Source organism: Setaria viridis, chromosome 5, assembly GCF_005286985.2.
Source record: "Setaria viridis chromosome 5, Setaria_viridis_v4.0, whole genome shotgun sequence".
In the NCBI taxonomy this organism is placed as follows: domain Eukaryota; kingdom Viridiplantae; phylum Streptophyta; class Magnoliopsida; order Poales; family Poaceae; genus Setaria; species Setaria viridis.
This window is the reverse complement of record NC_048267.2, coordinates 352683-377157: the sequence shown is the minus strand read 5'-3', so window position 1 is coordinate 377157 and position 24475 is coordinate 352683. Positions and strand designations below refer to the sequence as shown.

The 24475-nt window shown below is 46.2% G+C and overlaps 4 protein-coding genes and 2 non-coding genes across 6 annotated transcripts; 4 read left to right on the top strand and 2 right to left on the bottom strand.

Moving 5' to 3' along the window:
* Nucleotides 1-1007: 1007 nt before the first annotated feature.
* Nucleotides 1008-4978, top strand: LOC117855224 (B3 domain-containing protein Os01g0234100). Its single transcript, XM_034737531.2, has 8 exons — nucleotides 1008-1164; nucleotides 1520-1675; nucleotides 2216-2305; nucleotides 2593-2657; nucleotides 2755-2866; nucleotides 3374-3580; nucleotides 3716-3806; nucleotides 3930-4978. Exons 1-8 carry the CDS (start codon nucleotides 1141-1143, stop codon nucleotides 4619-4621), a joined length of 1437 nt encoding a protein of 478 aa, XP_034593422.1. The 5' UTR covers nucleotides 1008-1140; the 3' UTR covers nucleotides 4622-4978.
* Nucleotides 4979-11328: 6350 nt separating this feature from the next.
* On the top strand, nucleotides 11329-12777 carry LOC117857982 (uncharacterized). The gene has a single exon (XM_034740928.2). It carries the CDS (start codon nucleotides 11338-11340, stop codon nucleotides 12526-12528), a length of 1191 nt encoding a protein of 396 aa, XP_034596819.2. The 5' UTR covers nucleotides 11329-11337; the 3' UTR covers nucleotides 12529-12777.
* A 253-nt stretch (nucleotides 12778-13030) lies between these two features.
* On the bottom strand, nucleotides 13031-16477 carry LOC117857985 (25.3 kDa vesicle transport protein SEC22-1). The gene is made up of 6 exons (XM_034740932.2): nucleotides 16325-16477; nucleotides 15339-15577; nucleotides 14818-14978; nucleotides 14555-14701; nucleotides 13605-13681; nucleotides 13031-13459 (listed from the first exon to the last, which is right to left on the bottom strand). The coding sequence occupies exons 2-6, from the start codon at nucleotides 15524-15526 to the stop codon at nucleotides 13376-13378; spliced, it is 657 nt and encodes a 218-aa protein (XP_034596823.1). The 5' UTR covers nucleotides 15527-15577; nucleotides 16325-16477; the 3' UTR covers nucleotides 13031-13375.
* An 877-nt stretch (nucleotides 16478-17354) lies between these two features.
* LOC117857983 (E3 ubiquitin-protein ligase SINAT5) lies at nucleotides 17355-20227 on the bottom strand. The gene is made up of 3 exons (XM_034740929.2): nucleotides 19750-20227; nucleotides 18063-18449; nucleotides 17355-17939 (listed from the first exon to the last, which is right to left on the bottom strand). Exons 1-3 carry the CDS (start codon nucleotides 19942-19944, stop codon nucleotides 17580-17582), a joined length of 942 nt encoding a protein of 313 aa, XP_034596820.1. The 5' UTR covers nucleotides 19945-20227; the 3' UTR covers nucleotides 17355-17579.
* A 104-nt stretch (nucleotides 20228-20331) lies between these two features.
* TRNAQ-CUG (transfer RNA glutamine (anticodon CUG)) lies at nucleotides 20332-20403 on the top strand. The gene has a single exon. It is a non-coding gene; the product is annotated as a tRNA-Gln (tRNA).
* A 3147-nt stretch (nucleotides 20404-23550) lies between these two features.
* On the top strand, nucleotides 23551-23622 carry TRNAQ-CUG (transfer RNA glutamine (anticodon CUG)). Its single transcript has one exon. It is a non-coding gene; the product is annotated as a tRNA-Gln (tRNA).
* Nucleotides 23623-24475: the final 853 nt, after the last annotated feature.

Here is a 24475-nt window from a genome sequence, read left to right as displayed (position 1 = left end):
GCCGCACAGCCGTACGAGCTTGTGGTAGTACTCTCGGAGCTTGGCCAAACGGTTGGTTGGGTTGGGTGTCCTCTGTCCTGGATGAATACAGCGCTGTTGGTTGGGGTTGGGCAGGGGCAGGGCATGGACAAGTCACGCTAGCCAACATGTGAAATTCGATCATGGCAAAGTCACAATTGGAAACTTTGTGTTTAAGAAAAAAAATGACTGATAAATTGTCATCGTGTCTTCTGGTTGATTGGCTGTTTGTTCTTCTAATTATTGCCTGAGTCTGACGGTCTGTTGTTCTCTCTGCCTGCTTTTCTGCCTGTGTACCTCCTGTCCCCGTCTCAAGGATTTGTATTTACCTTGCTTGTACTTTGGTTTCAACATGTCGGTTCATTCAGGCTGATCCTCCTTTAAAAAAAAAAGCTCAAATCGAGTTGTTTAAGAAAAAAGTAAACGGATTCCCCGTATGAACTGGATGAAAAAAAAATATTTTAGGAGGTGTTTGATACTACGTGCTAAACTTTAGCAGTATCGCATCGGATGTTCAGATGCTAATTAGGAAAATTAAATATGAGCTACTTACAAAACTAATTGCACAGATGGAGTCTAATTCGCAAGACGAATCTATTAAGCCTAATTAATCTATCATTAGGAAATGGTTACTGTAGCACCATATTATCAAATCATGGACTAATTAGGCTTAATAGATTCATCTCGCGAATTAAACTCCATCTGTGCAATTAGTTTTATAATTAGTCTATATTTTAATACTCTAATTAGATTCAAATATTCAATGCGATGAGTGGTAAACTTTGAGCGGTAAACTTTATAATCCTGCATGCAAACAGGCCTTTAGCCCGTTCGATTTGACAAGCCGACTTGCCAAGCTAAGCCGCCACGTAGCAGCAGCCGCCGCCGACGACGAGCCAAGCCAAGCCGCCACGTAGCTCAACGGTCGGCTGTTTTACTTTCTACCACCGTTGAATTGTTTATATGGAAATAAAATCTCCTCTCCTCCCCATTGTCTCTCTGCCTTCCGTCCGTCCCCCATTCACATTTTGAATTCGAATCCCCCATTGATTGATCGCAGGGACCGGGAAAACCCCTCGAGGCGTCCGACCTCCAGGGTTCCAGGAGTGCGTCGCGGAGGCCATGGCGATCGATCCGCCCCTCAAAGCAAGCTCCTTTCTTCTTCCTCACCATCCTCCGCTGCCATTGACTTCCTTGTTCCATACTGTCTACATTTCTTTAGCCATCCATCGAGGCCTGCTTCTTTATTCCATCCTTTAATCGTAGTACTATTCTAATGGAACATTCCGCACCGCTCTTTTTTTTTGTGTGAAGGAATGGAATCTTTGGTTTTTTGTTCACTTTCGTGAGCTTATTTGTCCCCGCTTCCTGTATTCTTTGTTCCCTGCATCCGCCAGGATTTCGTTTCGTCGCCCAACATTTTGTTTTTCCTATTTGGTCCATTTGTTACTACTCACTGCCAGATGCGATTTAACATTGGCTTTGATTGGCTGCTCTGCAGAGGAAGAGGGGGAAGCCACCTGGCTCCGAGTCAGCCAAGAGCAAGATGGAGCAGAAGATGGCGTTGGTCAAGCAGAGGCTCGCCTTGCTTGACAGTGCCAGCAGCAGCAGCAGCAGCAGCGGTGAGACTGACAAGGATGATGACCTTGTGCCCATGGTGAGGACCTGCCTGCAATGATTTAACATTGGCTTCAAACTGGCACTGTCTCTTTCATCGTACTGAAATGAAAAAAAAAACTTTACTTACCAGTCAGTGTCAGGAGAGAACTATGTTTGCCGAATCAGCATCCGTAGTTTAATAGGTTCAGCACCCGTTGATACTTCAAAACTGTACAAACTAGAAGCTGCTGCGGTTTTCAGAGATGCAGATTTGCAGAGTAATCTCTGTATGTTGGTTGCTCCATTGTTCACAGTTCTGAACTAAGCATTTCTGATACTCTTTGATGGCTTTCGTAGAATTTGTTGTCCTTCGAGTCTCTTTTGTTTTCTAATTTTGATACCACTTGCCGTTTGGAACTGTATCTGCTGCACTAAAATGTAGTCCAGATGGGCACCATTTGCTATATTTTCCTGTCAATATCCACTAGTATATGGTACCATCAATAACCAGCGTCTATGCACTTTCCTGTTATCGAACTATATGTTTCTTTGATTAGCTAAGTATTTCCATCACACGCAAATTGTTTAATGATTGCAGGATGATGAGCTTGCTATCGTTGCTGCTTACCAGCCTATAGAAATTGTTTGTGGTGATACTGGCAACAAAGACGAGGTTATTCCTTTAAAAGTAAGGGCACTGCTGCATTGTTTTTCGTGTATACATCAGGATGTAATACCAAGATCCTTTTTTTTCAACTTCTAGGGATATTCACTACATGTGTAGTTACTCCATTCACAACATCAATGCCAACAATATAACGTGACCTACAATGTAGAGCACCACATTTAGAACATGCTGTTGAAATAGATCCTTGGTTGCTTCCTTTCATCTCATATCTTTCATGGACTGCAACTGTAGAACTTAATGGTTCCACTTTTCTAATTTTCAAATTTCCAATCTCTCTGTTATGGAAGATTTTGGCATCAAAGGGAGTGGAGAGTGAGAAAAGAGGGCTTCCTGGCCAAAAGATAAGTGCAAGGTACTTCAACTTGTCCTTTCTTCGTTGCAACTGCAATTTGTCAAGGTTGTATATGTACGCAATTGCATCTCTAATCAAATTCCAATGTTCACTACAGCTATGGATCTGCGATGGATAGAGCTGAGGAGGTACAGGCGAAGTTGCCAGCAGAACATCCTAGCTTTGTCAAGCGTATGCTACAATCTCATGTTGTCCGTGGTTTTTGGCTGGTAAGTTGCCATCAGCTACTAGCTATTTGATTGTTTGACCAATCCTGAAGATTTGGTAATTGCTTCTTTACAAACAACCGCGGAAGCACGACTAGGAAGCACGACTAGGGAGTGCGAAGGAACACGAAGAAACATTCAGTTACCTATCCTGTTAGAATATCAAATACTACACAAATGTCTTCGAAAATAGAAACTACAGATCTTTTATCTTGTTGAGGTGCCTGTTAGGCTACTGGAAGTCTGGAATAGTAGGTATAGGGATATCACTGATATTTTTTTGAAATTTAGATTTCACTATTTCAGGAGAACACAGATATAAGTCTCTTAAACAAATTATGTGCAAACAATGGTCATTTTCTGATCATTTGACCTTTTCGACTTCATTTAATGAGTCCTTGTGCTCAAACAAACAATGTGAAGCTATATTACATTTTTTTTGTACAAGCCACCTGAAACCATTCCCTTTGTCTGCTTTATCAGCAATTGATTTTGATGTTTGTCTCGTAGGGTCTACCAACTTACTTTTGCAACAAACATCTCCCAAAGGACGACACTGGAATTGTGCTAGAAGATGAGAATGGACAGGACCATCAGACTTTGTATCTTGGTGCCAAGCAGGGACTCAGTGCTGGGTGGAGGGGTTTTGCAATTAAGCATGGTATTAAGGTTGGCGATGTTGTGATTTTTCAGCTTGTGAGACCAACGAAATTTAAGGCAAGATTTTTCCTCCAATGTTTTGTCAAAATGCTTAGTGTAACCTGTTCATAGGATACCCATTTCTTGAACTGTGTCTTTAATGTTTGCGTCATTAATACTATAATACTTTTTTTTGCTATGATTTCGATCCAGGTATTTATAATAAGAGCAAATGAATTTACAACAACTGATGGAGCGATCAGTCTGCTGAATTTGGAAGCACACAAGAAAGGGAAGCTATCAAGTAAGTTGATGTTTAATTTGCAATCAGGAATCCCAGCTTTTGACACATGCATATGAGCAGCGGCGGAGCCAAAAATCCCTGTGTCTGCATTTAAGCTAACTATTGAAACTCCTGAATCTCCAGAAGAAGAATGTTCCAGTGATGCCAACTCCAAGGAGGCTGAGAAGGCTAGTGCAGTGGACCACAAAGTCCCTCGGAGTGACGATGATAATGTGGTATTCAATGAAGCAATAGATGGCCTCAGGATTTCAGATTCGGACATGGACTTTGGTGATATCACGAGCTTCAGCAACTTCAACATCGTGGTGGACAGCTTGGTCATCGACTGCAAGTTTCATGATCATCTCCGCAGGACATACTATGAGCTGTGCTGTTCCCAGAATTCCTTCCTTCACAAGAATCTGCTGAAGCAGCTAAACCTCACCCTTGTCGTGGGTGTGATCATGGAGACGATCAGCATCGCGGAGGGTATCCGAGCCTGCAAGGCGCAGGCTTCTTCCCGCGAGGACCTGCTGATCTGGAAGAAGACCCTGGTGTCCTTGGAGCTGCTGGGCATGAACGTGGGGTTTCTGCTGAAACGCATCAACGGTCTCCTTGGCCTCACAGCTGAGTCAAGAGACCTCTCGGAGTGCCAGAAGTACAGGGAACTGAAATCGGAGAGGGCCCGTGCTGGGGAGAAAGTGAAAGCGCTGGAGCTTATGCTGTCGAATGTGAAGGGCGTGCTGCAGAAAATGGACGCGGAGATGGAGGAGATGGAGTCAAGCGTGAAGAGAAGCGGTCTGACGCTGCAGCAGTTGGCTGCTGCGCCATGGTGATCTTGCCGGTTACATTACCAGAGGCAACATTTTGGGTACATCTTTCAGCAGTGTAAAGGAAGATGCACTGGATGGAGTAGTGAGGAAACTACAGTGTCTGCAGAAGAATGGACACTGCATCATGCATGTCTACTGACGGCGAGTGGTGAGCCTGCTGGTAGTTAAGGAACACATTTTGGGTAGACCTTCAGCAAGTACATGCACTGCAGAGTAGTTGTAGGAGCTAGTACGACAGGTGGGTAACAGTGACACACACTTTGGTGTCCAGTTAGTGGTAGTGAAGTGACTGTAACCCTCATGTAGCCGTCGCTGTAAATTTCTGGGACCAGAAATGAAGCAAGGTGGATCGTTTCTGTGTTTGGCTGATATGATGAACCGGCCGGAGTGCGTGATTCGACCAGCAGGTGCACTCGCCGGCGGAGACGTTGAGGAAGCGGCGAGCGCAGCCGCCACGATCCAGTCCCTCGTCGAGATCCATCGCTGCTGCACTCCTCCTCCCCACTCTGGCCGTGGCAAACAACGCCGCCGCTGCATCCCAGTTCTGGTCCCTAAAAAATCAGAATTAAAAACGCAGAAAAGGCCATCCCACAAGAGACACTCTCTATTAGCCATGACCCATGAGGCAGCAGCCAGCACGCCTGCATCATTGCAACTTTGCAACGCTTTAGTAGGCTTAATAAACCCTTTCAAGAATTGTACTTACCCTGTGCTTCTGATCCTGACAAAAACAAAAACACATGATTCTGAGATGATCTCCAGCACTTGCCTTGTGAATGGGAATCAAATCTCGCATAGCTTGTGTCCTTGTGATGGAAAATTGCATTATTTCGTGAAGAAAACAAAAGAAAAATAATGCTAACCAAGCTCCTGGAATAAGTTTGACAAGGGACAGCATGAAGAGAACCTTACCAGTTCATTCATGTCTATGTATCATACAAACTGTTACATAAGAAATTTACAGTTGGATCTCGTGACACTATGCAGGTACGGTCTTTGACCCAAATAAACCGATTGCACAATAGAAACTATCATTGGATTTTTAGACCAGCAGCTCTGATTGGGCTGGTGGGACGAGCGGCTTATGCTCGTCAGCTGCTGCATTTGTTTCCTTCAACTCGTGATAGGAACAATTAGAGACACGTCCATGCCAGACACCACACTGGATCGGACATTATTCATCTCCAGAATTAGCCTCCTGAATTATTCAGAAGACATCACAGGTGAGTTTACAATAACCAAAACTAGGAATGGAGTCAAATTAGGGATGCAGGTGGACTTTTGCAGATATAATAAGAGGGTGAATGGTTAGCTTCAATGAGTTGCTCTCAGTCGTGCTCCTGATGCCCTGCCACGCTGCTGGTTACATTACCAGAGGCAACATTTTGGGTACATCTTTTGAGCAGTAAAAAAAAAAAAACAGATACATACAAGTGCTCAAAAGTGTCCACACCATCCAGGCTCATGTTTGTGGACACATTCAGGCACCGCATCGTCGCTCGCATCTGCTTCCGTCTGGAACCCTAATCTGCAGCAAACTGTAGGAAGACAGAAGAGATGAAGGACCGGGATCAGAGAACAAGATCTATATCCCGATTGTCACTCCAAACACACCTCGCGTCTAATCACCAAGATGACTCAAGTCAACTCGTGATAGGAACAATTAGAGACGCTTAAAGCGTAGCGGAAGCAAAAGTAAAATGAGACACCAAAAAGCTTGCAGAAGAGATTAAACAAAGCTACTATGCAAAGATTAAATAAAAAAAAGCAATGATTAGTAGCAGCAAGCAGCCGAGCACTAGACCAATTGTTGTAAAGCTACAGAACTCAAAACCAAGCTACAGGTGATCTCAAAAAACCAAAAGCTAATTAAACAGCCAAAGATAGCACTAACTTGATTAACTGATCAAGTGTCACAAACCATACGAAATAGTGCTACCAGCCAACTGAAGCTCACACAAGAATAAATAAAATGCTCTGCCCTACACGAGCTCTAGCGTTGCCAAGATCAGTTGACACAAAGTAAAAGGAATTGTTCCTGTGCCGAGCTGCTCAAGCAGAACCAAATAAATGACTAGCCATTTGCTTAAACAGTCATGCCATGGTATGAAACATGCGAGAGAGAAATAGGCTGCCACCGAGTAAACAAGCACTAGCACTAGTCTAGCAAAACAGAGTTACGGCACAGGTCACAGGAGTTCAATTTCAGTTAATGGATAAGCTAAACAATTACTCAAATGACCGGCCAAATAAAGCAAGCCAATATTACTCAATTAATTCAACACTGTAGTATGAAAGTGACACCGCCTATTACATATACCTGATGACCTCCCTTTGACGTGCTGTTGGACTGATGGCTCGCAGGCCTGCTTGCCTGGCCTGGTAGTGCGTCCGCCTGGGCCGCTGGCCGGCTTGCTTGACCTGGCGCTGGCCTGCTCCACTTGCTGCTGCTGGGCCTGGCGCTTGCTGCAGCCTGCTGCGCTTGCTGCTGCTGGGCCTGGCGTGCGCTCGCCTGTGCCTGCTGTACTCGCCTGTGCTGCTGTGCTGTCTCGGGGGCAAGTCAAGGCTCGCTCGTCAAAGCCAGGGGAGGCAAGCGTTACTTCAGAACCGTCCAAGCAGAGGCCAATGGCCCAAAGGCCGTGAAGTCCAGCCAGGCCTTCTTCAAGTTTTGTAGGCGTACAGTGTGATCCAGATTTCCAATCTACCTTCCAGCAGGTAGATAACTAAACATCTACAGCCCAGTAGCAGTTCAGTAACTGGCTCACAACGGCAAAACGAACTATCTCAATATTTTAGATTAACTATCACAATATATTTTACGCAAAAACGTTGATGAATGCAATAATGTTAGTGAGTGTAAAAAAGTTAAAGAAAAATGTTGGTACATATAGCGTTGGCTAATGTCAAAAAATGTTGGTAACAATTGGCCAGATTTTTTTTAAAAAATGTTGATAAATATCAACAAATGTTATACATGGACTTAATATAAGTTTTAAAGATGAATTGCTTATCTAAGTACAGGAGCTCCCTACAGTGTTCTGCTGCATCCATTGTTCAGGAGAAATTAGCCTTTTATATCCACATGCATGTACTTGACATCCATCTCCCTCTTTCATTATTTCCAAACCGAACCAAATCTTAACGTTAGAATCCTTGCATGCAATGCAAGCACCTTGTCTGGGTCCTTGCTTCCGCTTCGTCTGCAGAAGGGCAATACATGTTTGGACAATTGGACTGTTGTCCCAAAATATGTATGTAATCATAAGAGTACCACGCTCGCACTTTTTTACTAACTAGCTTTTCTTTGTTGCCTGCATGAATAGGATTAACTTTTTCTCCCTTTGCTTAATTAATCTGGCAACTATTATTCGTGAATCGCCCCCTCCTATTTCATAAAAAAATTAAATAGTCAATCGAATTAGCTAAATACAAGAACTTTTTTATTCGGCTACTATTTATTTAACTAGCAATCGAATTAAATTGGTTAAACAGTTTAGCTCCAATTGATTCAGTCAATCTCGTACTCGTGCCAAATTTTGCTATCAACACAAGTTATATGTGCATGTTCAATAGAGCATTACAAAGCAGCGTTATAAAATAATATGCACATTTAAATCCACACCCACATGAGACCATGAACTTTTTGGACATCTCCACTCAAAAAAGAAGTAAGAAAAAGAAATACCAAGCAATTGGGGACAATTAATACTAATTCGATCAGCAAGGTGCAATGGAGAATGCAGCCCCGTGCTTTGTACTGTAATCCACAAGGAACCCAGCATCAAGAACAGTTAAATGACTCATATAGCCTCATATGCATTTAGGTTTGAAGAATTCTGATAATTTTTTTTGTATCATGTCTAACATTTAATGAGGGATTATTCCATGTTTGTTATTAGATTTCTAATCATTTATTTTTTTACTTATAATGCAGATTTTGATGCACTAGTATCCATTTGTGGATTCTTAGACATATATTGATTCGTTGCCCGACGCTTCCCGGATCCTATAAATAGAAGTGTACAATGCCATATTGCTATGCATAAGTTGTGTGCTAGCATAGAAGCAGCGCAATAGTTGCTCAAGTAACAACAATTCCATACTGGTGTGTGATGTCTACCAAAGTAGACCATCGGCTTCTGTTATTTGCTTTGGTTCTTGCTATGTTTACTGCACACCAAGTTTTGGGTGAAGACGATCGTTACCCTCAGAAAGACGTTTTTATAGAAAAGTGCATGGACACAATCGAAATCGGTACCGACTATATGTCAATCCAAGCCAATCATACATTCACAAGTCACACGATTTTTCACACGAAATATGCGCGTGCGCGGTTCGTGGGATTCGAACCCAGAACCTCCAGCCTCACGCGTAGCTTCCTCGCCATCCCACCTACACACCACATCTGAGTATGTAGGGGATGCTATCCTTTTGTATTAACTCGTGGGAGACCCTTTTATCCCGGTTGGAAACACCAACCGGGATAAAAGACCCCCTTTTATCCCGGTTGGAAACATCTTTTATCCCGGTTGGTGTTTCCAACCGGGATAAAAGGGTTTGAGGATTTAATCCCCTTCCAGTCACCTTCCAGTCACCTCGTTGGGGACCCTTTTATCCCGGTTTGAAACACCAACCGGGATAAAAGGGGGGCCTTTTATCCCGGTTGGTGTTTCAAACCGGGATAAAAGGCCTCTCAGAGTCTTTTTTTCCCACTAGCCTTTGCAACCGGGATAAAAGGTCCCGGTTGGTGAGCCCCCCACCAGTGACCGAGTTTTAGTCCCGGTTAGTTAGTGAACCTTTTGTCCCGGACCAACTTTAAACCGGGACAAAAGGAGGCGCATGGAAAGCCAATTCTCTACTAGTGTATGTCAATCCAAGCCAATCATACATTCATACCGTGGAGAAATATGACATGGAATGCATATGCCGTGTCATCAACCCTACCGACGAGATGAAAATAAGCATTATGAAGACTCTTCGTCTTGCATACGTGTGCCACCAGCCAATTCCTGTGGGAAGAAAATGTGGGAGTAAGTGTCTATCAACATGCAACTCTACTTGTAAAAGAAAACTTGATACGATATTATGTGGATAATAGGCTATAACATGAACTTTGTTTTATAGCTCATACTGTTCGGCATGGACGATCTCCGCCACCAATATTGACACATCCTTGAAAGCTCTTTCCATGGCAAATGGACCAATAATATATGAAGATGATGAAAAATAAGCATGTGCTAGATCTATACTTTATCATTGAAAATGAATAAAGGTGGTATGATTATAATAAATACTCTCCCCGTCTCAAATTACTATTCGTTTTTAACTTTTCCAAGTGCATAACATTTGCTACGTATCTAGAAATACCATATATTGCACCGATGGATGGACCGGCATCCCTAAACCGATACAAATGCATGTACGTGCTGGTGGGATATCACACCGGTACAGATAGTAAAAACATGAACTTATAAATACAAATAGTAAATGACATTTTTATTAGGTCTGGAGGACACCCCCAAGCTACGCTTACGCGTCACAAGTAACGCTTATTTCGTGCGAGATAAGCGTGTGTGGTATCTAACTTTCGAACTCACGACCTGACAACTTATCATCTCACATACAACACGTACCTACACGCGAAGGGAAGTTCATTGCTTTTGATCTTATTGTCTAATATTTGGATTCATTATTCCCCGGAGACATGCCGCGCGTGCCTTATCGCCGCCGCCTGGAGGCTGGAGCGTCACCAAGGGCTGCGGCCTCGCCGCCCGCCGCGCTGGGGCGTGGGTCCAACGACTGCTTCGTCACCTAGACCTCCTGACTGCAGCAAAGTGCTGTGCCACGGCGACTTCACCGGTCTTTACGTGGGCGGCGGCGGGGACAGTCAACAGCCGCCTGTTCAAGTACCCGGTGTTCCCGGAGCAGACGCTCTCGGCGCTGGGCACCGACCTCGCGCGGCGCGCGGCGGGCGACCGGTCGCGGATGGCCGCTGTGGAGGAGGCGAGACGGGTCCAGGCGGCAGGGCGCGGCGTCGTGCGGTGGCGACCAGTCCGGCTGGGCTACATACGCTGCTACCTGCGGTTCGCGGTCACCCCCGACGGCTCCGCGCTGGTGGCGAGCGCGCGTCCTCCGGTGGGTCGTCGGCGCATGGGCCGTGGCGGCACTCAATCTCCATGGCTGCTGCGTTTGATTTGGTGGTAGGGTGATCGGTCGGGTTCTTCTGACTGAGTTGGTTGTCGTCATCAAGTAGCTCCTGTGCAGATCACATTATATTTCTGGTAGGATGGTCCGGCTTGCAGATGCAGGCAAAAGGGCGGCACACAGCGATGAACCTTTACTGACAGATAGTCCTGGATCTCTTCCCACAGAGAAGGAAGCTTCCGTCGAGAGACCCGGGTTCGAGTCCCGGCAGCGGAATTCTTTTTTTCCTTTCGCCTCATCTGCTTTCTTCTCCTAGTACTAGCATATACTCTGCGTCACATTCACAAGGAAGACGGCCTGTCCAGCCCAAAGCCAAAACAAAAGCAACATAACAAAAATACCTAAAAGATGGGCGAGATGTTGCGTAAAGACGAAGAAGCCTCCTCCTAATCCTCACGAGCTGAGCTTTGCTTTGCTTTACTTTAAGAAATGAACGGATGCGATGTTGCCCGAAAGAAAAGAAAAGCGAGGGACGAAAGAAACAAGCCAACAGGATGTAGTTATTTGTAATACTAATGCATGCATCACCAAAGTTGCTGCAAAAAGAAACTCAGCAGTTTCATGTCTGGACCAAGTTTCCCGCGGCCGGGAAAGCAAAGACCAGCGATCAGTCATCAGTGAGTGGTAACAGTGATCACAGCAGTGGACGACGACTCTGCTTTGCTTTGCTTGCGATCCGCATCAGCACATGCCAACCACCTTCATCTCCCCGACATAAAAGCAGCGCCCGCCGCATCCGCACCCACCACCACCAAGGAGAGAGGCGCTTCCACACACTGACACGCATGCACCAGCACCGGCCCGCACGCCGCGGCGAGGTCCCCGCCCCCGCCGCCGTGCCACCGGGGCACTACGCGCCCGAGGGCCAACCCTTCTTCAGGCCACCGCCCAGCCCACCGGATCGCCCCTCGCCCAGGCCGCCGGCCGCCGCGCCACCGGAGCACCAGCGCTATGCTGCGGCACCACCGGCAGCAGAGGAGCGCCCGATGGCCAGCAGGACGCCGCCGGGCTCCGAGCGTCCCATGGCCAGCAGGACGCCGCCGGGTCGCCCCATGCCCAGCAGCAGCACTCCTCCGCCGCCGGTGCTGCAGCCGCCGCACGCGTACCCGGCACCCCACTTTCCGCCGCCGCGCCCCCGTGGGGCTACTAGGGCCTCCTCCGCGCTGGCGTCCTGCCTGGCCGCGACGGCGTTCCTGCTGCTGTCGGCGGGCGGCGCCGGCGCGGCGCTGTTCCTGCTGTTCCGGCCGCGGCCCCCCGACATCGCGGTGGCCGCGGTGCGCCTGCCCTCCTTCGCGGCCGCCAACGGCACCGTCGCCTTCACCTTCCAGCAGACGGCGTCGGTGCGCAACCCCAACCGCTCCCCGCTCGCGCACTTCGACAGCGAGCTCCGCGTCGCATACGCTGGCGGCGAGCTCGGCTCCGTCTACATCCCCGCCGGCCTCATCGACGGCGGGCGCACCAAGGACATGTCCGCGACCTTCGACGTCCCGGCCATCCCCGTCGCCGCGCAGCCGACACAGATGGGTATCGCCGCCGCCGAAGACCAGCAGCAGCAGGCGCCGGCGGTGATAGAGGTGGACTCGCTGCTGGTGGTGAAGGGGAGGGTGAAGATGCTGCGACTGCTCACGCACCGGGTGCAGGCGGCCAAGGTCTGCCGCGTCGGGGTCTCGCCCATCGACGGCAGGGTGCTCGGCTTCCGCTGCTGACAAGACAAGCTTGCTCCTTTAGCATAGTTCATCGTCGGCGGTTGATGAAAGAACCGCAGGCGCAGGAGATGGGTGACGTAGGGAATTTGTCGAGCGAGGATTTCCTTCTTTTTTGTGATGATCAGGATCGAACCCACAGGATCGATCATCTTGATGAATGCCGAGTGGAAAGTGGAATGTGTACATGCTTGCTTGCTTGCTTCCTTTCTTAGATGAATGAATTTTAGATATATATTTCTTTTTGCTAAAGTGACAAATTGTGAAAAACATTGGCTTCGAGCTCATGCTAGTTTTGAGCTTACTTCTCCCTATTTGCTAGCTATCAACCTCCGTTACGCTATGCTGTGCGATTAGTTCCGAGTGACATGACATGGTGACCATACCACATTAGCCTACATTCAACAAGATACCATCTCATGATAATTCTTATGAGAAAGCTAAGAGCCCTCCCGGTCACATGCCGGGAATACTCGTTAATTAAATAAATAAACTGGGAAATCTGTAATCAATGGAAACGACCTGCCTCCAGGCTCCAGCAGCATGTTGAACATGTTCAGTTTCCCATACAGTATGGTAAGTAGTGAAATACTTGTCTATCAGCAGCCGAAAACCTTTGACTCTTACATGGTGCGCTCGCAAAAAACATATACTACTACGCAGATCCAGTTAATAATTCCGAGAATCATTAACACCAGGTCCATATCTAGGGTGTATACTACAACGGGTTTGCTTTTGGCAGCTAAAGTACTCGCTTGAATCGGCAGATGCGGGATAAGCCATCGAAGCATCTGACACTCGGCACCAGGTTCCAGCGTTGTGTAACTCAGGAGGTCCGAGATACACCAAGTCACCATATCTTGTTCTTAACCCAAAAGAGCATCAGTACTATCCCAATCACAATGGCAACAGGGGCATACTTCCGAATTAAGGCCTGAAAAACAATGAAGACAAACATGCGTAGCACCGGTGAAACCAGATATCCAAAAATCAACAGCCCCATGCCATATATCTTCACTACAGTTAACCAAATTCAGATGCATATGCTGGAAAGGCAAATGTAGTCAACAGGACCATACCTGGCGATTGAGATCTTTCGCCTTGTCGGCGTAGATTCTAGTATCAGAGGTCAACCTACTGGACATTTCGCTCACCTCTGCAAAGAGAAACCTTACGTTAAACAACTGCTACATCGTGAAATAATACATGGGAGGGGGACAGAAACAGACATTGATCTACTTTTACTGATGCCATTAGCAAATTACTACTGCTACTGCATTTTTTATAAAAAAAAACCTTGGTTCATCTGATTCTTGTTAGGTTTCGTCTTTAGCCTACCCAACTTGCTTGGGAAAAAGGCTGTGTTGTTGTAGGGAACAGAAACAGGTCTTGCAGGAAATGCATTGAGTAGGGAAACACAGCTTAAACAGACATTATGAGCATGTGCCTGATAACCTGCTTGGACGGGCATATTTGGCTGAGTACAAATTTGAACTAAACTACAACTATCAACCCCTATTACAACAAGCCTAAGGCATTCAAACATTCCTCCATATAAGGGAGGACTAATGTATTCCCAATATAGCAATAAATCTTGGTCATACTGAAGATGAATGCAAAAGGAAGCACAAACAGACCGCACACCATCTCACATGTTTCCCTAGGTTTACTGATTTCGAGTATAAGCCTCAAAATAAATTTCTGGAGGTTTCTTAAAGTTTAGCCTTCACTATAAACCAACGACTATAAGAACAATCTATGTTAGAGCACAGGCTGCACCATAAATGCATGAACTTTCTCTTCTGCTATTAAAAAGCAATTCGACATTTGTCAATTGTTTCTGTTGTAGAACCATTGCAAAGCTACATCCCTACAGGATTCATCTGGCAACATAATTAGCTAGAACCGAACAGATTTTTGAACCTGATAGCCAGCTTATAAAATGATACTGAACAGGCCCATCATTCTAGAGATTGTAATATATAAATGAAGGAGCATAATGTAGACGAGATAACAATGGCAAACTCACGGTCTAGTTTTTCACCGACACCAAGAACTTCTTGAACATTGCGAGTCATAATCTGGTGCACCTCGTAGAGCTCATCATTCAGCTTGGCAAGGTTCCTTTGTGTTCTTGTATCCAAGTACAGTTTCTTGGTCTTCTGTATGAATGCATCTAAGCAGAGACATACAAGCTATCAACGAGTAGAAATATTAAGAAAATAAGTAAAAATGACAACACATTAGAAGAGACAACAACAACAACAACACCACATTAGAAAAGAACCATACCAAATTTAATAAATGCATATGGCCTTGCAGCAGTTTCAATTTGGCTGCCATTAACCTTCTCAAATTCATTTTTGAGATCTTCGAGATACTGGAATGCAAGTTTCTTGGGATAAGAACGGTCACACAGAGTCAAATAGCACACACGGCCTTCAATGATGTAGCTGTTTTGTTGAATCAAGGTACAACAACAGTAATGTACATCATTAGTGATATAGTTTACTACTAGGTGGAATCCACACATCAATGTCGAAATGGAGACAGATGATAAGCATCCACACATCAATGTCTAAATGGAAACAGTGCTGGTCAAAGGAACTTGAACTGGTAAACAAATATTGAATCAAATATATACATGAGGATCCTGTAAGTTTTAAGGTAATGTGGTTAGACTGCCTAGACTCTGCATGTTTTCTTTCTTTCTTGAGCATACTCTAATTTAGGATCCTGAAGAATGGCCTCTTTCCAAACAAGGAGCTATGGAACAAAAAATGTTGCGAATGAGAAAAATGATAAAAGGATACTGGAAAAGGTATGGTCCAGTCTCGATTGACATCCTCGATGCTTCGTGCTGCCCTTTTGACAAGTTCTTGAACAATTGTTTTGCTTGCTGCTTGTAGAAATCAGCATCCTTCAGATCCCGACCATCATCTAGTCCCTCCGACAGTGGAAGGCCGTCAGTGACACGTGCTATCATCGTCAGCTTCACCATTTTGGAAATATAGCAAGAGGCAAACTAGCATAGGTAATCTAAAAGCACCACCTGCATGGAAACAAGAGAGAAAAATGTGAAGCATGACAGATCACTCCGATGTAAATTGTCAAACAGTAAAGCAGGGAAATCCGCCGCATGAGCCAACATGATGGTGGTCAAACAGACCCCAGGAACAGGAGCAGCTACTTGTAAGTTTCAGATGGTACCTCTATAATCTACTAGCATCTCGTGCATCAGATAAATTGTGATAGATGCTGCGCTAAGGGCACGGCACCAACCGCAGCAGCGATATCATAACGATGGCGTAAAAGGGAAGTGAGCGTATATAGGATAAGGCAAAGCATATACACCTGCATAAACACACGGGCACGCCCCCAACAATAACAACAACTCATCTGTCATGATTGGAGAGGAAAGCAGGAAAAAGACCTAGTTCAGTCGTCAGTGAGCTTTCTACCTAGGCATCCGCACAGAAGCGAGCGCGGATATGACAATGCAACTGCAACGTAGCGCCGGAAAATGGCGGGGAATTGATCCCTCTTATTTGGGGGAGCGGAGGCAGCATGCAGGCGGGCCTCAAGCGATCTGGCACTAAATCACGCGATCGGAAGACGCGCGATCCACATCGAAACCCTAACATCCCCCTCCGGATCGCTCAAGGAATCTGAACCGACCGCGACCAAGAGCGAGATCTAGCAGGAGCAGGCGAGATCCGCGCCGACACACGCGGTTCCGGTGGTGGATCGGCGAGCGGGTTGGAGGCGGAAGATGGGTGGGGGCGAGGATCGCGCTTACCATGTGGCTGCGGCGGCTTGGGCTTCCGCCGCGTGAGGGAGGGAGGAGGAGGAGGAGGAGAGAGCACCAGCGCCGGAAGAGAGAGAGGAAGGAAGAAGAAACTGCCTGGGCCTGGCCGGCTTGGGCTTGTGGGGTGGCCCTCGGCTCGGCTTCGGTTGGGGTAAAGCCAAGCCAGCGTGCAGACTGCAGAGGAAGCTTCGGCTTGAAGGCTTGCTTGTTCGGCTTGGTGGCTCGGCTCGGCTCCTCCACACACCAGCAGACACACCAAGGGATCATCTTTCTTATGTAAAAAAGTCTCATCTTATGATATACAAAGTACAAACGTCCACTGAATTACAAGATTTTACACGGAGCGAATTAAAAGCAACAAGTGATAACGTCTTGCTGCTTTTTTTTGTGTGTTGAATCAAACTGTGCTAAGCTAATTAATCTCGGAGGCAAGCAAGAATATGCATGCTTCGTTGAGGATCCAAATGTCAGTTGTTAGTGGAGCGAGCTGTTAAACAAGACGGCATGCCAATTGCTTATATACTGAGACCTTCTAAATACATATATATTAGTGTCTACTTGTAAATTTCATGTGCTCTTCTCATTCCTACGTTCCAAACACCAATCTCTGTTCTCTTATCACATTCCTTTCCTGCTCCTGCATTTTCCCCCCATTCCTGTATTTTGCTTCGTTCCAAACAGGGCCTCAGCCATCATTGGTCTCTTTCGTAGCCCTCACCCGTCGTGTACTCCATCCTGGCCCACCACACACAGCCAAAAAAGAGCATCAATCATAGCCGCTTCGCTGCTCCACACATTATTACAAGTTTAGAACCACATTTTCAAATCTTCAACTCTCTTCTACATGTCCATGAATAAAGAAAAAGGCAGAAATAACAGGTAACCTTCTTCAGATTTGCAATGTTCTTTCTGCTTCTCGGCACCATTTTTCTATAACAACAAAGATGATCAACTTTGATATGCACCTCTGCTGCGGTAAAACATGAAGCGCAAATGCAGTTTCATGATGAAAACACAACCCTGACGACCAGCAGAGAGCTTGATCAGCCCGCATGTACTGTGAGGTAACGGATGTCATATGCACAATTTCATTTACAGGAGCATCCTACCCTCCTAATATTCCCTTTTTTTTTTAGCAAAGATACAACACGAAACATTGCCCCCCCGATTAGAGGAGCAGCAAGGTATGGCAATTGGATATACAATATCGGCCAAATCAGCACCATTTCTTTTGAATTTGCACCGCTTAGCTACACAGATTGGGTATACACGCACCGTCCGGGGTCTGCTGCTCTTTCCAGATCCGGCCAGTGATCCTGAGCTTCAGCTCCTTCCTATCACCACCGGAGAAGAACAGCGCCATGTTCCTCTGGATGATGAGGCCGTCATGGCTGTCCCGCACCTTCCGGTGGCTGTCGCGGACGCTCCTGGGGGTGCCCTCCCACACCATCTTCCTGCCGTTGGCGCCCACCTCAAGGCTGTAGCTGTAGTTCTTCGCGTCGTTCTCGTCTCCCATGAAGCGAAGGAAGGCCATGTATACTGGTGCCATCCCAAGCTGGAAGGCCTCAAAGTGCAGGCAGAAATACTGCCCAAAGCAGTGAAACACCTACATAAAGACACCAAATCAATTTGTCAGTTTCCTATTGGCATTCTATTTCGTTCAAAGAACACGGATCTTATGAGAACAGTTATCAAGAGTGAACAACAATCCAATATCATAGGTACTTACCGTCAGCATCCAGGTGGCGTTTTCAACTTCTCGTGGGTTCGATTTGACATATCTGTGGTTGAATGTGCAACCGCTATGCATATCAACCTTGTGATCATCCCTCAAATGGGAAACAAGATAAGGGATGTCGCCAGCCGCGGCACACTCAGAACCAGCGTAGGGGCAATTATATGGTCTGAGGCTGCATTGTGCTTCGTGTTTTATCTTGCTGTAGTATGGGAAGATTTCTTGGCACCCCAAGGAGTAGTACCTGCAGGGAAGCTCAAGCGACTCGGCTACTTTCTCCAGTGCCAAACACCTGATATCACCAAGCTCTTGTCTGCATGTAGGGCAACGATTGTGCACTCTAGCCTTGCAAGTGGAACACAACGTATGCCCATTTTGGCACTGCAAATGCAAAATATATGAGAACAACGTCTGAAAACAGCACTACACTAAGATGAAGAATAAACACTAGGTAAATAATCTAAATAATCTCTCTCTTTTCTTCTTTACATATAACACTATGTTATCCCTGAGACGTTCAATTGCAGGATGGTGGAATCCAACTCTTATATGAAACTAAGTATCTGATTCCAAGGAGGTGTCGTATTCACAATAACATCCACTTGTAAGCATGCAACCAAAAAATGGGTAACTTATCAATATTCAGACTTGTCTTGACTCAGGATCAACATATTTGTATTAGCATTGAAATCTTCATCAACACTAATTAGCCACCTTTTACTTATATTTCATATCATCATATGCATCACTATTCTTCACTTTAGGATCCTCAATGCAGAGCAATCCAAGTTAGTGCCTATGCCACTCCCATGCCAGAATCGCTAATATACTACTTTTGCTATGGCTTAGTATGGCTTCCTCAGAAGGGAAGTTGAATAGCCCCCCATTAACTACGCATCCTCCACTTAATCTGGTAGATTGGCCCAGGGAAGGAAATTGGATCTTTCTCCGTTCCAAATTGTAGGTCGTTTTGACTTTTCTAGGTTCATAGATATTATTATGCACCTATGCATACACTATATCTAGATGCATAATAATATCTATGAACCTAAAAAATCTAAAACGACCTACAATTTGGAATTGAGGGAGTAAGCGATAACGAAAGGTCGCAACTTTCACAGAGCTGACAATCAAAAATCAAAACAGGTTGTAGGGCAGAAAAGTTCTGACAGTCTGGACTCAGGATTGTTGTGGAAGCTCAACTCCAGAATAATTGATTACTCATAACCTGTTAAATTCTCTTTACTCCAGTTTTTCACAAGCTAGTCAAATAATTGCTGAACCCATTTTATTGAATGGTCATCTGAAAGATCAATTTTTTCTTCTTCGTCACCATTTGTCAGGCCTAGACGTAGCATGATATACAACTACAGCTGATTGATAAGTCAATTCAACGAAATTTGTGTTCGAGGATGATAATTGCTGACGGAATTATCATGAATTCGTGTTCGAGGATGCCTGTATCCAGATGAAAAATCCGCACATGTTGTGGTATAAACGAAGAGAAGCAGGATTCATGTGGCGCCACGGCCTAGAAATCAATTACATATTACATGTGGGAATCAATCAGATCCCCGTTTCCAAAGTGAAGGATCGCCCCAGCGCCGAAATCCAGTGGAAACAGGGCAGGCAGGGAAATGAAGAGGAGGAGGAGGAGGAAGAGGAAGCGCGGGGACCTGACCTGGTGGATCGGCGGGAACATGGAGTTGGTGCAGACGGGGCACTCGAGCAGCTCGTGCACCCCGCCGGCGTTGGCGCCGCCCTTGGGGTAGGCCCGGGCGGCGGCGAGGAGCGTGCCGAGGCCATGGCCGGCATCGTCCACGTCCGCGGCCGCGGGGGCGGGGGCGTCGGGCAGCGAGACGCAGTCGACGTCCATGGCCGCCCGCCGGCCCGCCTCCGCCTTGGGGACAGCCGCGTGCTGGGCTCCGGCAGGGGCTGGGCGGACGGAGGGAGGGGAGGCGTGGGCGGCGCGGGGGTCCGGCGCTTTGTGGTGGGAGAGGGGAAGGGAGCGCCGCGGATTGCGGGGGGCGTGCAGCTACTAGCCTATAATAGCAGGACCATTTCTCTTTCTATTCGGTGGTGGATGGATGGGCAATGGCTCCCCATCCCCATTCCCCAGTAGCAGCAGCAGACTAGCAGTAGGTGAGGTCGTGAGGATGAGGAGGACGACGCGACGTGGCGTCCAGAGCCCGGACATGACCGCCGTTGACGCGCATCAAGATACACCGCTCATATAATTTTAAAAGAACACTTGGCCACAAATGGTTCCATAGTCTAGCGGTTAGGACATTGGACTCTGAATCCAGTAGCCCGAGTTCAAATCTCGGTGGAACCTCTTTTTTTCATTTATTTTTCTTTTTCAAAATCCTCACATTCCTCTCCCCTTCCCAAGCTCAGGATGGAATTCATGCTTCATGCTGGTCTCTCTTTCCACGGACTGGACAAAAGCATCCTTTTCTTAGAACAACTTGATTTTTCTTCTCATGTATCCATGGCTACAACTCTATTATTCTCTGTTGATTTTTCTTCTCATGTATCCATGTCTACAACTCCATTATTCTCTGTTTAGTTTAGTGGACACTCTCATAAGTGGGTATACAAGTCATTTCAACATTCTAACTTCATTATTTATTGCATATTTTGGAGCAATCTTGTTATGTTAAGTCATCCACTGATTGCACATTAGTCTAATGTTCAATCATGCTATTTGTTGATCCAACATGCAACCACCGATTGTAGGAGGGATACTGTGGGACCGAATTGGTTAAATCTTCAACTTAGTTGTTAGATAGGATGTCAAATTTGGTATTTCTACACTTGTAGCACTTATATAATTGGGTCCGTGCAAGAATTTATCGAAAATGAAAACTGAACAAAATGAGTCGTGGGAGATTTTTATGTACAAAACATGACCCCTCCCACGAAACGAAAATGAGTTATGAGATGATATAGGTTTGGTTCATGAAATTTCCCCTACGTGAAGAGGAATGGAAATAGCAATCCATGAAGCAAGATCCACCATGCATTATCCCACCAAAGAGTCATATTTTGTTCATAAAAATATCATCCAATGATTTCAGGCCTCCCAAGTAAACTCTTCTTCACTTGTTCTTGTTCCCTCTGTCGGTGTTTTATACCTGGCAACCTACCGAGGGGTATCCCGAGGTAATAGATTGGTTGGTAGGGGATTGTCGAACCTGGAACTCGAAAGTAAAAGTGAGGACATAAGACACAGATTTATACAGGTTCGGACCGCCAGTGTAGTGTAATACCCTAAGTAATCGTTGAGACTTTTCTGCCTTTTGGCGAGAAGAGCGCGTGTTGCCGTGCATAGGATTTGTGCGTCCTTAGGGTGTAGCCACTGCGAGCCTCCAGCACTCAATGCACCAAACCCGTGGTCGTAGCCTCCGAACTTCGATGTAACAAGCATGTTGGTGGAGCTTCCGGAACTCAGTGCACAAAACCCGTGGCTATAGCCTCCGTAATTTGGTGTACCAAGCCCAAGGCTGTCGGTTAACATGCCCTAGGAATAATTAGCAAAGTGTAACTCTGGAGGGTAATTTTCATTGAGAGGCATACACATATAAGTAGTCGCGGGTTGCCCTGCATGCGGAAAACAAGCCCGAAAAATTATATGAAATAATTAAAAAAGTGACTTAGCTTGATTCGTGGACGATTGTTGATGAAGCCGTGTCGATTGTTGATGAAGCCAACTAATCGAAGTTGATTTCGACTAGTTGTTGATGGTGAGAAGTCTGCTCCGACTAGTTTTCTAGTCGAGACGAGTAGTTGAAGTAGTTGTCGATGACTTGATGCAGCCGGACGTCGGGGTAGCAGTGCTGCGTACATTTTCTATATACGTTAGGCTATGATTTTGAGGTCTTGTGGTAGCCTTCCATGTGCGTGTAGCACAAATCCCTCAAAATTACTTTTCACGGAGAGTAGTCGGAGCTGATTATTTGCCTCAATCTGCGCGTGACTGTAACATATCTTTATCATCTTGGGAATTATGACAAGGGTCCCTTGGTCTGCCTGATCTTCCAACTCGAATCGGATTTGCCTCTACCTTGATTGATGAGCCACATGCAGCAGCCTGCGGCGGAAACTGACTCGGTCTTCGACTGGAACGTGGAGCGCATCGATTCTATCTCGACGTAGATTTGTCTGCTCGAAACTCTGACTCGACGACTTGCTTCTTGTCGAGTAGATTAATCTTGATGATGAGGTCCTTCAAGCTCGCTCGATGATCTCGACGATCACCCTTACCTAGCGCGCCAGCTGACGGTGTTTTATACCCGGCAACCTACCGAGGGGTATCCCGAGGTAGTAGATTGGTTGGTGGGGGATCGTCGGACCTGGAACTCGAAAAGTTGCGAGGACACAAGACACAGATTTATATAGGTTCGGGCTGCCAGTGTAGCGTAATATCCTACGTCCTGTTTGGTGGAGTATATTGTGTCTTGCGCTTGAGTGTTGTTTGGTGTTGAGAATTTGATCCTCTGTTATAGTTCTATGAGGTCTTCGCCTACCGATCTAGTGACCCTGCCCTCCTTTATATACTCCAAGGGACGGGATTACTAGTCAGTTATAAGGAGGAGTCCTGACAGGATTACATGGTATGAATCCTAGTAGGATTATAGAGGAATCCTAGTAAGAGTCCATCTTCTTCTTTCCTTGCGGGTACTGGAGATCTATCTCCAACACCCTCCCCTTACATACCTAACCCCAATTTTTCGTACCTGACCACTATATCCAGGGGAGCCAACACGAACAATGGCATCTCGCTCCCCCTCAACATCCACAATTCCCTGCTCACCCTCCAAAAAAAACCCTTCCTCCTCTGCATGTCCTCCAGCATACAACAAGCTGCTTCAGTTCTTCGCCTCCTCTTGTGTGGTGACCAAAACGGAGGAGGCAGTGGTCACTGATTCTTGGTCAAAAGAAGCATCATCTGAGCCTACACTTTTGAGCTACAAGGATGAAACCCAACTTCATGCATCTTTCTATCATAAAAGAAAAAACTTATGGCGTGATTGTTATTGTACCAGCGTAGCCTGGCTCGCATAACTGCTGCAGGCCCTCGCTGGCCTGGCTCACCGGATGCAAGGACCTTTTATTTGGTTCACGTCTGCGTACAGCCAGACTGGTCTGAGGTTTTGTTCGGTTGCCCAGCCAGCACCAAGCCTGTAAGCTTTTCTCCTCACTGCCCGCTCACCCATGCGCTTACCTTGCATCGCACGAGCTAGGCTTCGCAGAAACGCACCGAGCCAGGCTGGGAGGCGCAAAATGCATGCCGGGGACTGGCCCAGTACCTGCTGCAGACATCCAATCAGGAGCCGGTTGCATCCGGCGAGCCTGGATGAGGCCGGATGCAGCCATCCAATCAACCCAACTTCATGCATCTTTCATTTGTCCAGGTCTCCATTGCCTTTTGTTCTCAAAACGAATAAATTATTTTCTTGTTTCCAGTTTTCCATCAACTGGTTCCATGGTCTAGCGGTTAGGACATTGGACTCTGAATCCAGTAACCCGAGTTCAAATCTCGGTGGAACCTCTTTTTCTCTACATATCTTTTTATTTTTTTCATTTATGACTCTGTCTGTTTTCTGTCCCTACTGTTTATAAAGGTTGGCATATGAGCCTCATTTTAGCATCCCTCCCCCCCCCCCCCCCCACCCCACACACACACACAACCACCAAAGTAGCAACAGGTTTTCTGTGTTGTTTTCATGCTAGTTTAAAGTTTTCTATGCCAGTTCTGAGCCAAGAAGAGAAGGACCCTCGTGCTAATGTCATGTAGTATAGCATGTGTTACTAATGCAAAACGTATTTTGTCTGAAAAGATGCTTGAGTTTCAATCAGGAATGAGCATGACACAGGGGGCATAGCCGCCGTCCCGGGCTTCGGCTGGTGCCTAAGCCATGGCCAAAGCATGGACGGCGTCGCATCCGGCAGGTGAAAGAAAGTATCTCCAGTCAAAAAGAAGAGGTAACCTACTGCACAAGTACATGCTTCTTACTGTTGTGATTTCTGCTCAGGTGAACACGTTTTCTGGATACGTTTCTAGACTACCAATGTGCCATTCGGATAAGTTTCCTTTGTACTTGTAGATTTGTCATACTCATTTCACAATCCTTTACACATTGTCTTACTAATATTTAGATTCCATTACTCCAAATATATCGCTAACCCACGGAGTGGCAAACTTCGTGCCTGCGATGCACTAATACTTAGTAACTGTTTATCAATTTGCAGTGACAAATAAGCAATCCAGGCCAAGGAACTGCAGTCTTGACAATGGGAGGAAGTCTGCCATCCAAGGTGACTAAGTTTTGGCTATCTGCATCAGCTTTGGATAATGTTTCATATTAGAACCCGATATGCAATCTGGGAAAGTTTACCTAGGA